Source organism: Anopheles aquasalis, chromosome 3 (assembly GCF_943734665.1).
Source record: "Anopheles aquasalis chromosome 3, idAnoAquaMG_Q_19, whole genome shotgun sequence".
Lineage (NCBI taxonomy): Eukaryota > Metazoa > Arthropoda > Insecta > Diptera > Culicidae > Anopheles > Anopheles aquasalis.
Genome location: NC_064878.1, coordinates 38,796,564 through 38,809,063, shown reverse-complemented (window position 1 = coordinate 38,809,063; position 12,500 = coordinate 38,796,564). Strand labels below are relative to the sequence as shown.

Here is a 12,500-nt window from a genome sequence, read left to right as displayed (position 1 = left end):
TCAGTGCTCAAATTGGGCGATTTTTTAGTGGCTTTGACTAATTTTGAAGGTTATGGTACAGGATTTGAACACTCAAATCACGGTCAGGAAACATTCCATTGAAGCCTTTTTGAGGGGTTTTTCTTCGGATTCTCCTAGCAACTAGTGGCTTGTTTGCCCCGCGCATTTGACGCAGCGCTTACAGGCGAAGTGAGGTTAACGCAAAGCTCAAACTAAAACTCAAGCATGACTCGTACGCTTTGGCATGCCGTTGCAGAAGCACTTACCAGCGTTTTTCCACCTTCGTGGTGTGTGCCTCAAGCCGGCTTGATGCTAGGATTTGCACCTAAGGATCACACTTTATCACAAACACAATCACGCACGCACACTCACGCACGCACGCAGCCACGCATTACTATACAAGAAGTCGGAAATAGGGGGTTTTAGAAGAACAATAAGAATTGGTGCTTTATGAGTCGTCGTCGTCGTCGTTGTTGTTGTTGTTGTTGTTACTTCCGGTCGGAGACCGAGCAAAGAACTTTGGCTTTTCACTTTGTAAGCAATTTTTCAACCCACGCACTCACGCACTCGCAGGGGAGGGACACAAACACCGTCACTGCGATCGATTGGCGTTCCTTTTTTGTCGATGATCCTTGGTGTGATTGCCGGTGCGGTAACTCCACTGCGACTACCGCTGCTGCTACTCTGTGGATGGCGTTACCGTCGATGCATACCGTCGATGATTCGGCTTTGGAAATCGGAACTGACCAGTAGTATTAGCAACAGGGCAGCCACTAGCAACAACAAACACACTGGCACCACCACCACCTAGCTGCAACAATGGTAACCGGTTCCGGTGCCGATGGAGAGCATCCTTATCGTGACGCTGGTGACCCGTGACTCCGCTGGCGACTGTGCACGGAACAGCCCACCACCCGGGGTGGGGGGGGGGGGGGGGGAAGATCGAAAGGAATTCCCCCTTTTCGATGACGCTATATCGTTGTATTGCGGTTGATTCCAACACAGACGAACGGGCACACACCGGTATTCACTGTTTCGCGGTTCGCGTGACACAGAAATTCCACGGAAAACGCTTCCAGGAAATACTCCCACCGGGGGGAGTATTCGGGGGTTTCGGGGGGAACCGACTCACTCACTAGCACTCGCAAGGGTGTTGTTGGGACCGCCAGCTGGGACCGCACGCCGTGTTCACGCCACCAAACTGCTCTCTGGAGAGATTAATGGAAAATGTGGATGAGAGAAAAAAAAAACGAACGGAGACGAACGCGGTGTGAATCTGTGAACTTATGGTAGCGATGGCCCAGCGAGACCAGGGCCAGGACCATCCCTACGACTAACGACGCTAACAAACCGTCGGCTAATCACGATAATGGCCTGTCCGGTGTTGGGGTGGAGTCTCAGTTGACTCCCCAGCAACCCCGTACACTTCTCCTTAAGGTCCGGCCAAACTGCCACTGACCGAGGAGGAGGAGGATCGCCGTGGCCACCCGTACGCCGACGGTTTCGGACATGGACGCTGGCGTATAAAAATATCCATTTTTCCGGCCCATCATTCGGTCGCGTAGATAGTAGTGGGTCAGTAGGCCTAGAGAGCGGGCTATCGAGGAAAATCACTTCCCCCCACCACACCCTTTGAACGCCCTCACCATTGTCCTCTTGTGTGTGCTCGCTCTCTCTCTCTCTCTCTCATTTTCTTCGCTCATTTATTCACAAACACATCCATCGTTGTATGTGTGCTGCAGGCTGGAAAACAGGCGGCCTGTAAGGCGAAATACAGCACATTCTGTGCTCTGCTTTGCTCTGCTTTGGATTGGACACATTCCCGAACGCCCAAGCATCACTCTTACTTTCTCAATTTCATCAGGCCCCCTCCCAACCCACCACCCTTGGCACCTTCCTTTTGCTTTGGCTCCGATTTTCTCACATTTTCCTCCAACCACTCTCTCGCTCTCTCTCTATCTTTCTATCTTTCTCACTCCAACGCACTGACGTTAAGGGACGTGGCCCTCTCATTCGCTCGCTTCGCTCGCATTCGCTCTCTCGCTGTTCACCAAGGAAACTCTCTCTCTCTCTCTCTCTCTGCTAGCAGGTGCTGCTTCTACTCCTACTGAACAGCAGCTACATGCCCCCCGCACCCTCCCACGGAACAGCCCCCTGTGCTGGTTGGCGCTATTCGGGAAATTCTTTGTTGGCCACGCACCAAAGGCACCATCTCCGACCGATAGTCCAAGGTCCCCGCGACCGGACGTTCTACACCGAAAAGGGGCTTGGCTTGGCGAGTTCGCGACGGCGCTGCCTGCTTGTATGGTCGATGGTCAGCAGGAGGGTGACAGACAATAAGCACGAACCACTGAACCGTTTTCCAAATTTCCGAGCCGAAAAACCCGAGAGAAGTTGTGCCAACAACCCGTGCACCCAACCCCACCTGGCGTGTGCTTTGGCATTGGAAAGGAAATGGGGAAGAGTCCTGTCCAGCAACTCTAGCGGATCGATGAGGTCACAAACAGTTGTCACGGTGCCACAAGACGGTGCCCAAACCAAACGAACTGCTGCCTCCTATGCTGTTGCCCCCTCCAAGGTCAGAGACCAGCGCCAGAACATAAACAGGAAGCCCCTTCAGCAGCAGCAGCAGCAGCAGCAGTAGCAGGAGTGAGGTGGGCCACTGCACAGTAAACACCTTCCCTTTCACCACTCGCCCACGGGTCCGGAGGGTTTTCTGGTCAAATTCGAGTGTAGCAAAAGTCACTGAAAGGGGGAAAGTCACACGGTGTTGCTGACCTCCGAAGGCCAGTCATGAAATCTGTCACCACGGCAGTCAGGCAGGACCAGCAGGTTGGCATACTCTCACTGTGGCTGATAGCCTTCCAACACTACCCTCTGGAGAAGCAGATTGGGAAATGGGTTTGCGTAGGGTGGCCCCCCCCCCCCCCAAAAGCAACACACCCTGCAGCTGCTGCTGGCAATACGCGCTGGCCCTTGGCTGGTAAGCTGGTTGGTCGGTCAGTTGTGTGTGCCCGTGCCAACCGAGGGAATATGGGATTGGTCACTAGCACTAGCACCGGGGAACCCGAAACCTGTCTCACCGCAAAACACTTGAAGCGGGGTTTTGTCACGGGTGTGCGACAATGCGAATGCGGCAGGATTTTCACGCGAATTCACGAAACTTGTGCGAGCGAAACCCCTGGCGCTTCGAATCGCTGCGTTCGAAAGGGGGCGAAACAAAAACCAATATGGCGTTAACTACACACTACACGCGAGCACGCACTCTCACCCATACACAAGCACACGCGCGCGCCCTAGTAGATGAGACCACCCTCCTCCCCCCCCCCCCCCGCCACCCTCCATTCAAGAGGTTGTGTGGTGTCCCATCTCCCCATCGAGTCACCTTTTCGCTCTCGCGTGCTCTCTTCTGAAAAAGTACTCCGACTTTTTGGGGACTCTTTAGGGTTTCCACTCTCAGGGAAGGATCCCGCGACCAGCTAGCATCGTAACCGCTCTCGGGAGTATTTTTCCTTCGCTGAGCGGAAAACACGTTTCACTGGCCGTGGAGAATGTCCACCTTCATTCACCCACTCATCGAAAGGGAGGGGGTGGGTTTTTAACACTACGGAGGTTCATATACAGTGATCAGTGAACGGGATGTGGAAACACTACAAATGATTACTGAACGCTACATGTGGAAATGCTATTTCTCTGTTCTTGTCAATTTTGCATCTACCTGCTCAAATGTGTTAATCATTTGAATGGCTTTAACACTTAATTTTTCTTTGGTATCACATGCAAAATCGATGCTATGGACAAATTGCATCTTAAAGCTGATGCTGTATTTCATTTGATACGTTTGTTTTGCAATACATCTTGTAGAAACCCTAATAATTTTTTAATAAATACCACATTTTTTAATAAAGACCAATTCAAGTTCAACGCACGCACCGTGCATCACGATCATGCTCCACATTGCGAAAGCGAACACCCGGATATATCAAAAGATATGATGGAGATGTTTATCGACATTCAGGAAATATCTAACAATGTAAAAAGAATTGTGTTAGCTGACATGTATAGCAAGCTAAAGCGAATCTTGATTGATCGCGTAACGAGTTGGAGAACGACGACGACGCTGCTCGATAGCGAGCGGTGGAAGGGTCTTTTTTTGGCAAGCCAAGGCCTGCACATCGGCTGTAACGCCTAATCAAAAAGCAAGTATCGGTCTGATAAATAAGCAAGTAAGTAAATAAAAGGCACTTGCAATTATCTAACTATCTCAATCAGTGGTTGCCCTGTGGCAAAGGTTCGTTCTGTATTTTCTCCTACAGCAAATATTTCTTTCTAAACTTTAATGCATAATTATGGAGGATATGGTTTACAATACTAACAACAATTATTTGGAGCTGCATTGCTTTATTCAATTTGCCTTTTCCCACCAAAACCCAACCGGTCAGAGAGGTAAAGGCAATTCCAAAAGTGGTGGCCGCGCTGGGAATACGAAATGATGTAGCTCCATTGCCGATTATGGAGGCGCCAGGTAGCCGGTAAATTTTATTCTTTTTTTAACATTTCTGTCATTGCAGATATTATCACCAATCTTTAATAACAACATATGCCTAGAATAAAATTACGTAAAACACAACATAAAATTAATGACTTAACTTAACATTCATATACACCGTAAGCGTGGCCACGGGCTACAGTAAATAGAATGGAAGGCCGCCAGTTTGAGACCCCTGCTTTAAAGGGATACCAGGGCCTGCTGCATTTGCAACAGTAAAGCACTTGTGTTGCGAACGTGGCATTGCAACTGTGTCCTTTATTCTCGATCTCTGGTTCTACGTATCTTCAAGTTTGCACGAGACTCTAACGAGTCACCAAGTGGTTTACAATTCGTCTACGAATCACCCAGACATAGTGGCAGCTTCGCGCGCTCTGCCAGCAGGACCGTCCGTCGGCTGTTGCCCAAATCGAGGGCACTGGCCTCGGGTGGACGCTCGATGCAGGTGTGCTTGTTGCACTCACACTGCCCGGACCCGGACCGAGCGTCGTCATCGCCTACCGGTAACGCTCCCTGCTACCGATCTCGGTGGCGTCAGTTTTTTGTGGCAACTTGAGTTTAAGGTAGGTAATGATCGTTTTCTTTCACCTTACTAATTGATGATCACCTAGCACCCTATAGGGACATTTTTTTCTCGTCGCTTTGCGCCGCTACAACCTCAATATGGTTTAGAATGCAAGTTAAAGCTATAAATACTGCTACCAATGTTCGATGGGGTCCTTCGGCTGAGGCTGCCTGTTGGAACTTCGGTTCGGTTAAGATCGGTGGCCTAGTGGATCGAGTCTAAGAGAGCAATAAGGTACCTTGGAGTGATGCTGGACCTTCAGTAACCACGTGGAGCCAACAAGGCGAGGGGTGCACTTGGTGCTTCTAGGGGTATGATGCGTAGGAGTGGGACAGGAAGCTAAATAGCAGATGGACACACCGTCTCATCCCCAACATAGAGCGATGGGAGGCTAGAAGGCATGGTGAAGTAACTCGCCAGCTCCTTTCCGGTCATGGAATCTTTAGGGAGTACCTCAACCGGATAGGACGAGCCTTGTCACCACACTGTCCCGCTAGTAGAGTCCGCCGAACATGTCCTAGTGACTTGTCCTAGGTTTGAAGAGGAAAGGAGGCGCATGAACCTCGTGCTAGATGCAGAAGAAAGCGTTGGGGCACATAATGTGCAAAAGCCCTGCTGCTTTCGACGCGAGTTCGGGAAATCAACGATGGCACGCACTTGCTCGGAGTGGCAGGAGGAGCCAAGGGGGAAAACACGGCGCCAGCAAACCTCCAACGAGTAGCCTCGCCGCCTAAAGGTGAACAACTTCGATTTTGTGATTTTGGCAGCCGTGATTGCCGTGGATGGAGGGTGCCGAACGGAGGGTCAGTTCTCGCGCGAGCCATTTCTATGATCCACTTGATGCTTGATCTTGGTAGCCCTGACAATTCCACCGCTGAGTGCAAGACTCTTTCAAGGTCGGCTGCGGTGGTAAAACGGTGGTGGTTGTAGATGGAACCGTGGAAAATGAGTTGCGCACTCGACTTGCCCATTTCCGACCGATTTCTATTTCCACATTTTCCTCGTTTTCCTCATTTTTCCTCGTTTTCGGGTTGATTTTCGTTCGCATTTGTTGTTTATGTTTCGCCGATTAATCAATTAGTAATTAGTAATTTGGAATGTGTGCCGTCCGTCGCCCGTGCACGAACTGGCCGCATTCCACCCCGTGAGGGACGTTATCGTGTGCGACCTGGTGCACATGTTGTACCAACACATCATGCCGACGATACTGCTGCATCGCACCAAGAATCAGCGGCTCCTCAAGTGCATCAAGGCAGCGTCTCGGTGTTTGCCCACCGAGATGCTCGCTGAGATACAACATGCCAACCTAGGCAAGATGACGCGGAAAGAGCTAGGCTTTGCATTTGTAGTGGGTGTGACTGCCTTTGAGAACCACTTCTCGGCCGCCGTGTTCGAGCTCCTACCTTAGTTCGAGCAGCCAAAATCGAGCAGGTGAACAAGGTTCATACAAGACTGTTTGTCAAGGTTTATACAAAGCCCGGGTCGAGCGAAACGCACGTGCTTGTGTGTTTTTCTGTGAATTTCTCTTGTTTTTCCATGAAATTGTGAATTTCCCGGGCGGTTTTCCGTGGTGCGTGAAGGAAAAAGTGGTGAAGAGTGGTACGCGAGTTGTTTTGGACCGAAGTTCGCGGTATTTGTGGGTGAATTTCAAGCCCACGTGCGTCCCGGTAAACACGGCCAGTACCGCAAGGAAGAACAGCACATTTTCCACCTAAAAAATGGTTGCAAACAAGAAAAATGCCACGAAACGGAAAGCGGAGAACGGTACAGAGCCGGAGAAAGAAACCCCCGACAAACCGGAGCAGAGCGATGATGCCGAAAGCGATTACGAATCGGATAAGGTGAGGATCTTCTAGGTGCGCTCATCCCGACACCGGTACTGATCGTGGATCGTTTTTCTTTAGGAAAATCTGTTGGGAGAAATCGAAAACGGTGACGATAGCAGTGACTCGGAGGGTGAGGACGGCGAGGATGGTGACGACGACGACGATGATGAGGTGCTGAGCTTCGAGAGCATCGGTTCGGATTACGGCGAGGAGGAGGACACGGAACAAGAGCTCAGCGGTGATGAGGATGCAGCGGAAGAAGGGGAAGAATCGGCGGACGATGTGAACAGTGACAGCGGACCGGAAGAGGACGAGGATGGTCCGGATAGCAGCGATGAAGAGGTCGAAGAGAGCGAGGCCGAAGACGGTGCCGGTGCGGCCGATGTTGATCCGCTGGCCGACGATGACGACGATGAGTCGAAGCTACAGGAGATCGACAAAGTGTTGGGCACGAAAGAGAAGAAGACACGCGGTGTTGCCGTATTTCCTCCGGAACCGAAGCGTAAGGGAACCAAACCCAAAGATGAGTACGCCGGCGGGGACACATCGGACGAGGAAGACATCCGGAATACGGTCGGTAACATACCGATGCACTGGTACGACGAGTACAAGCACGTTGGGTACGATTGGGACGCGAAGCGGATCGTGAAGGCGAAGCAGGGCGATGCGATCGATGATTTCCTGCAACGCATGGAAGATCCCAACTTCTGGCGCACGGTGCGTGATCCACAGACCGGCCAGAAGGTGATCCTGTCCGATGAGGACATTGCCCTGGTGAAGCGCATCATGGGCGGTCGCAATCCGGACGCCGAGTACGATGATCACGAACCGTGGATCGATTGGTTCACGTCGGAGGTGGAGAAGATGCCGATTCGCAACATTCCCGACAGCAAACGGTCCTTCCTGCCGAGTCGGGTCGAGCGTCAGAAGATCGGTAAAATGGTGAACGCGTTGAAGATGGGCTGGGCAAAGACCCGGGCCGAACAGGAGCGGCTAAAGGCAGCACGGAAGGGGCCCAAGTTCTACATGCTGTGGGAGACGGACCACGGGAAGGAGGAGATGCGTCGCATTCACGATCACGTGACGGCACCGAAGAGACCGTTGCCACACCACTCCGAATCGTACAATCCACCACCGGAGTATCTGTTTAACGAGAACGAAATGGCCGAATGGAAGCGCCACGAGGATGAACCGTGGAAGCGCAAGTTGCACTTTGTCCCACAACAGTTCAAGAGCTTACGTGAGGTCCCGGCGTACGATAAGTTCGTAAAGGAGCGCTTTATCCGTTGTCTCGATCTTTACCTCTGCCCACGTGGTAAGCGTACCCGGGTGACGGTTGGTCCGGAGTATCTCATTCCCAAGTTACCATCCCCGCGTGATCTGCAACCGTTCCCGACGCTGCAGAACCTCATCTACAAGGGACACACCGATATGATACGTTCGATCAGTGTGGAACCACTCGGTGAATATCTTGTCACTGGTTCCGATGATCATACGGTCAAGATTTGGGAAATTTCAACTGCACGTTGCATACGGACCATCCCCACGGGAGATATTGTACGTTCCGTGGCCTGGTGTCCGAATACCAAGATTCCGCTCGTCGCCGTGGCCAGCGGGAAACGTGTGCTGCTCATCAATCCGAAGGTTGGCGATCATCTGTTGGTGAAGAAGATGGACGATCTGTTGGCGGAGGCACCGCGCTCGGATACGATCGACAACGAACGCATCAGGACGGCCGTCCAGTGGGGCGAGGTAACGGAGGATGACTACAAGCTGGGCGTACGGATTGCGATTACACATTTCCGCGAGGTGAAGCAGGTGACATGGCATGGCCGGGGTGATTACTTCGCGACCGTTATGCCCGATGCGGCCAACCGTTCCGTCATGATCCATCAGCTGTCCAAGCGCCGTTCGCAGTTGCCGTTCTCGAAGAGCAAGGGTCTGGTGCAGTGCGTTCTGTTCCATCCCGTTAAACCGTGCCTGTTTGTGGCGGTAAGTTGCATGCCGAAGGAGATCCATTGCCAGCAGGAGGTCCTTTAACCATTGTCTTCACTTTACTTTACAGACCCAGCGACACGTGCGCGTGTACGATCTGGTGAAGCAGGAGCTGCTGAAGAAACTGTTCCCGAACTGCAAATGGATCTCGAGCATCGCGATCCATCCGAAGGGTGACAATCTGTTGGTCGCTACGTACGAGAAGAAGGTGATGTGGTTCGATCTGGATCTATCGACGAAACCGTACCAGCAGCTAAGGCTGCACAATTCGGCCGTTCGCAATGTTGCCTTTCACTTGCGCTACCCATTGTTCGCTTCGGCGAGCGATGATCGTAGTGTGATCGTGTCGCACGGCATGGTTTACAAGTGAGTGCGATCTTTGTCTTCACTTTCTTCACAATTTTCTTAAACCGTTCTTTTTATCCCGTTCCTCCAGTGATCTGCTGCAGAATCCACTGATCGTGCCACTGCGACGGTTGGAGCATCATGATCGCGTGAATGATTTTGCCGTCTTCGATGTCGTGTTTCACCCGACGCAACCGTGGCTTTTCTCGTCCGGCGCTGATCACACCGTACGCCTGTACACGTAGAGAATGGTGGTGGGTACTATGTTTAGGTTGGAATGTTCGAGAATCGCTATTTTTGCTGGAAAATATAATAAAAAGTCAGTGTTCTTTCACATCGATTCTATAGCGTGCTGCCTTCTTATATGAAATACGATGGCTTGGTTTTGCTCAGTCCATCGCAGGTGGATAAGCGCGTTCATCCTCCAACTCACCACTTAACTTCTTGAAGTTTGAAACGCGGCACAATAGTGAAACAAAATGTATCGTTATATCGGGCTGTCCATCCTCTCTTCATCTTATACGTGACGTTTGATCGGTTGTCCTCTATACATACACATTAAATTTGATCCTCAATTCCCTTCAAACAGATCTGTGGAAACTACAGCACCAGAACCATAATTTATTCATTCTTATGTATTATTGAAACAACACAAGAGAAATACTTTTCTTTTCTTAGATACTTCATTTCAAAAAGCTTCCTACACTTCTTATGATGCCAATTGTTACTTTTTTATGTTATTTTTGTTCCTTATCGTGATACGGTGACACTTTTCGCTCTACTATGGACATTCTATTCCATCCATATTCTCAGGTCATGCTTATAAATTACTAGAAACATGCTTTCTAGAAATAGATTACTTCTTTTTCCCTCATTTTTGTCAATTAAAATTAATCAAAAAAAAGGACAATCATGTTTCAAGTTGGCTTACGAATAACAAACCGTTACCACATACCATCAGAAACGACTTTGGCTTCTTCAGGGAGGTTCTCTTTTCCTAATCTAAACCTACGAACGTGCTATACTAATATCACAATAGAAAGAGGCACCATCTCTGACCGTGGACACTACCGGTGGTCCCAATGAATGGAGTAAACACCTCCATTGAGCATCCTCCCGCATAGAATATTGGCTAATGAGTATCCAGGAGAACTCCATCGCTCCATGTTATCTTACAAAGGCTCCGTTACCGTGTTCATAAACATTCCCATCTCCGGCACCGGCTGCACAGCATCGTACTGCTTCTGCTCGATACCAGCCATCGAATCGGTTGCTGCAGTCGTCAGGTTCGTGTAGGTATTGCTTGTACAACCCACCGGAAGTGCCACCGTCGACACTAGGGTTGGACCGCATGGTGAGGGTAAGGTTGATTGCAGTTGAAAGCCTGGCTGAATGTACGACCGGTGTCCGGGCGATACACGATGAGGGGGTAACCGGTCGGTAAGTTTCAGGATTTTTGGTTGCAACAACTCATGTTGCTGTGGCTGCTGATGCTGATGCTGAAGATGATGCTGCTGCTGCTGGTGCTGCTGTTGATAACCGTAGAAGTTATCAACTTTGGAGAAATTGTTGGCGAATATCGCTGGTCGGATGATGGGTTGCGAAGGCTGAACCAGATGGAGCGCATTGCCAACAGGAGGATGCTGCATCGGAACCTCAACGGTAGTGGCAGGTGTTTGCTGCTCCGTTGAATCCACAATCATAATATCAGAATTCACGCTCTCACAGGCACGGTGATACGATTGATCCTGTTGGAGGAGTTCCACTTCCGTGCTAGGGCCACAAACCGTCAGCCATGGTGCATCCGACTCTCCTCCACCACCACCACGTGCCGGTTGCTGCTGTTCAACTTCATCTTCCTCATCCTCACCGACCATCTCACCATCGTCCTCGTCACCCTCGTCATCGTCCTCCTCGCTCTCCTCGTCTTCTGACTGCCCTTCAGGGTCATCTTGCAACGCTTCCCGTTCATGCTTCGCCTGATGGGCCTGATACTTGAGCTCGCTAATCGAGACGAACGCACATCTGGTACACTTGTACAGCAGTGCCGAGGCCACCTCGGCATGGCTTCGCTCCAGGTGCTTCCGGTAGGTCGTGCTCTGGATGCTCGTGTAATCACAGTACCCACACTTGTACAGATGCGTCCCTTTCGCGTTATGCCGCATCCGGTGGCGACGAAACGCGTTGTGCTCGTTGGTGCTGTACTCGCAGTGCTCACACTTGAACCGCTTCTCATCCGAGTGTTTCGGCGTGTGCTTATCCAGTTGATAGCGCGTCACGAAAAGCATTCCACACAGCGTACACCGGTACTTCCCGGTAGCTGCCGGTGCAATCGTCGTCGGATGTTGATTTTCCACGTGCGATCGGAGCAGCCCTTGGTTTCCAAACTGTTCATCACAGGCGGCACATTTCAGTATGGAATTATGGCCTGCTCCTCCACCACCAGCAGCCGATGCCGCCTGGTCACCTTCTTCTTTTCCATTTGGTTCCGGTGCAGATTTTTTACCCTTCCGTGTTGATTTGGAGGTCCGAGGACGCGCGGCTGCCGCTACCACCTCTGCCGGTTGCTCCTCAACCATCGCCGACGGATCACGATGGGATCGACGATGGTTCCGCAGCTGCTTATTGTTCTTGAATGCCTTTCCACAGACGCCACACTTGAAGTTCCGCTCGTCGGAGTGAATCAACATGTGCGTTTTTAGTAACCGGGCCAACAGGGGCGTCTTGAAGCTGCACAGTTGGCAAGCGTACAGCTCCATGTCGATCGTATGCTGACGCCACAGGTGAGTGTGCAACGTTTTCCAGCTGCGAAACTCGTGTGAACCACACTCGGGACACACGGTACCATGGGGTGCATCACGTGCGTGGCACTTTCGATGATATTCCAGTAGCTCCAGCTTACGGAAGCGCATACCGCAGTCACGCTGCTGGTCACAACTATAACCGGCCTCCTGTGGTGTAAGATTGGTGTACAGTTTCTTTAGCTTCGTGATACCCGTCCGTTTGGCCCCTTTAGGGCGCCCTCTCGGTTGACTCGAGGAGGTTGGAGATTGCGTTGCCGGTGGATGTATCTCCGGAACTATAGCTGAAGGTTCCTGTTGTTCGTCTACGGGATCAAGATGAATCACCTCGACACCTTGACAGCCAGTTTCTTCCGTTTCCGCTCCTGGCTTCTCGGTTGGTTTATCCAAATCCGCTACAACAAGAATGTCCTGCGAAA

At 51.1% G+C, this 12,500-nt stretch overlaps 2 protein-coding genes and 1 long non-coding RNA gene across 3 annotated transcripts in view; 1 reads left to right on the top strand and 2 right to left on the bottom strand.

The window, feature by feature from the left end:
* LOC126578317 (uncharacterized) overlaps positions 1-3,196 on the bottom strand; it is a 4,951-nt gene extending 1,755 nt beyond the window's left edge. The window contains exons 1-2 of the long non-coding RNA XR_007608391.1: positions 3,084-3,196; positions 267-1,208 (exon numbers count right to left, since the gene is read on the bottom strand). This is a non-coding gene — a long non-coding RNA (uncharacterized LOC126578317). The remainder of the gene's footprint in view (positions 1-266; positions 1,209-3,083) is intronic.
* Positions 3,197-6,596: 3,400 nt separating this feature from the next.
* Positions 6,597-9,620, top strand: LOC126578288 (ribosome biogenesis protein BOP1 homolog). Its single transcript, XM_050240711.1, has 4 exons — positions 6,597-6,955; positions 7,019-8,932; positions 9,006-9,301; positions 9,372-9,620. Exons 1-4 carry the CDS (start codon positions 6,833-6,835, stop codon positions 9,523-9,525), a joined length of 2,487 nt encoding a protein of 828 aa, XP_050096668.1. The 5' UTR covers positions 6,597-6,832; the 3' UTR covers positions 9,526-9,620.
* Positions 9,621-9,702: 82 nt separating this feature from the next.
* Positions 9,703-12,500, bottom strand: part of LOC126578283 (uncharacterized) — a 5,241-nt gene continuing 2,443 nt past the window's right edge. The window contains exon 2 of the mRNA XM_050240700.1: positions 9,703-12,500. This exon is cut by the window's right edge and continues 2,278 nt beyond it. Coding sequence (XP_050096657.1) covers positions 10,453-12,500 — 2,048 coding nt within the window. The 3' untranslated portion in view covers positions 9,703-10,452.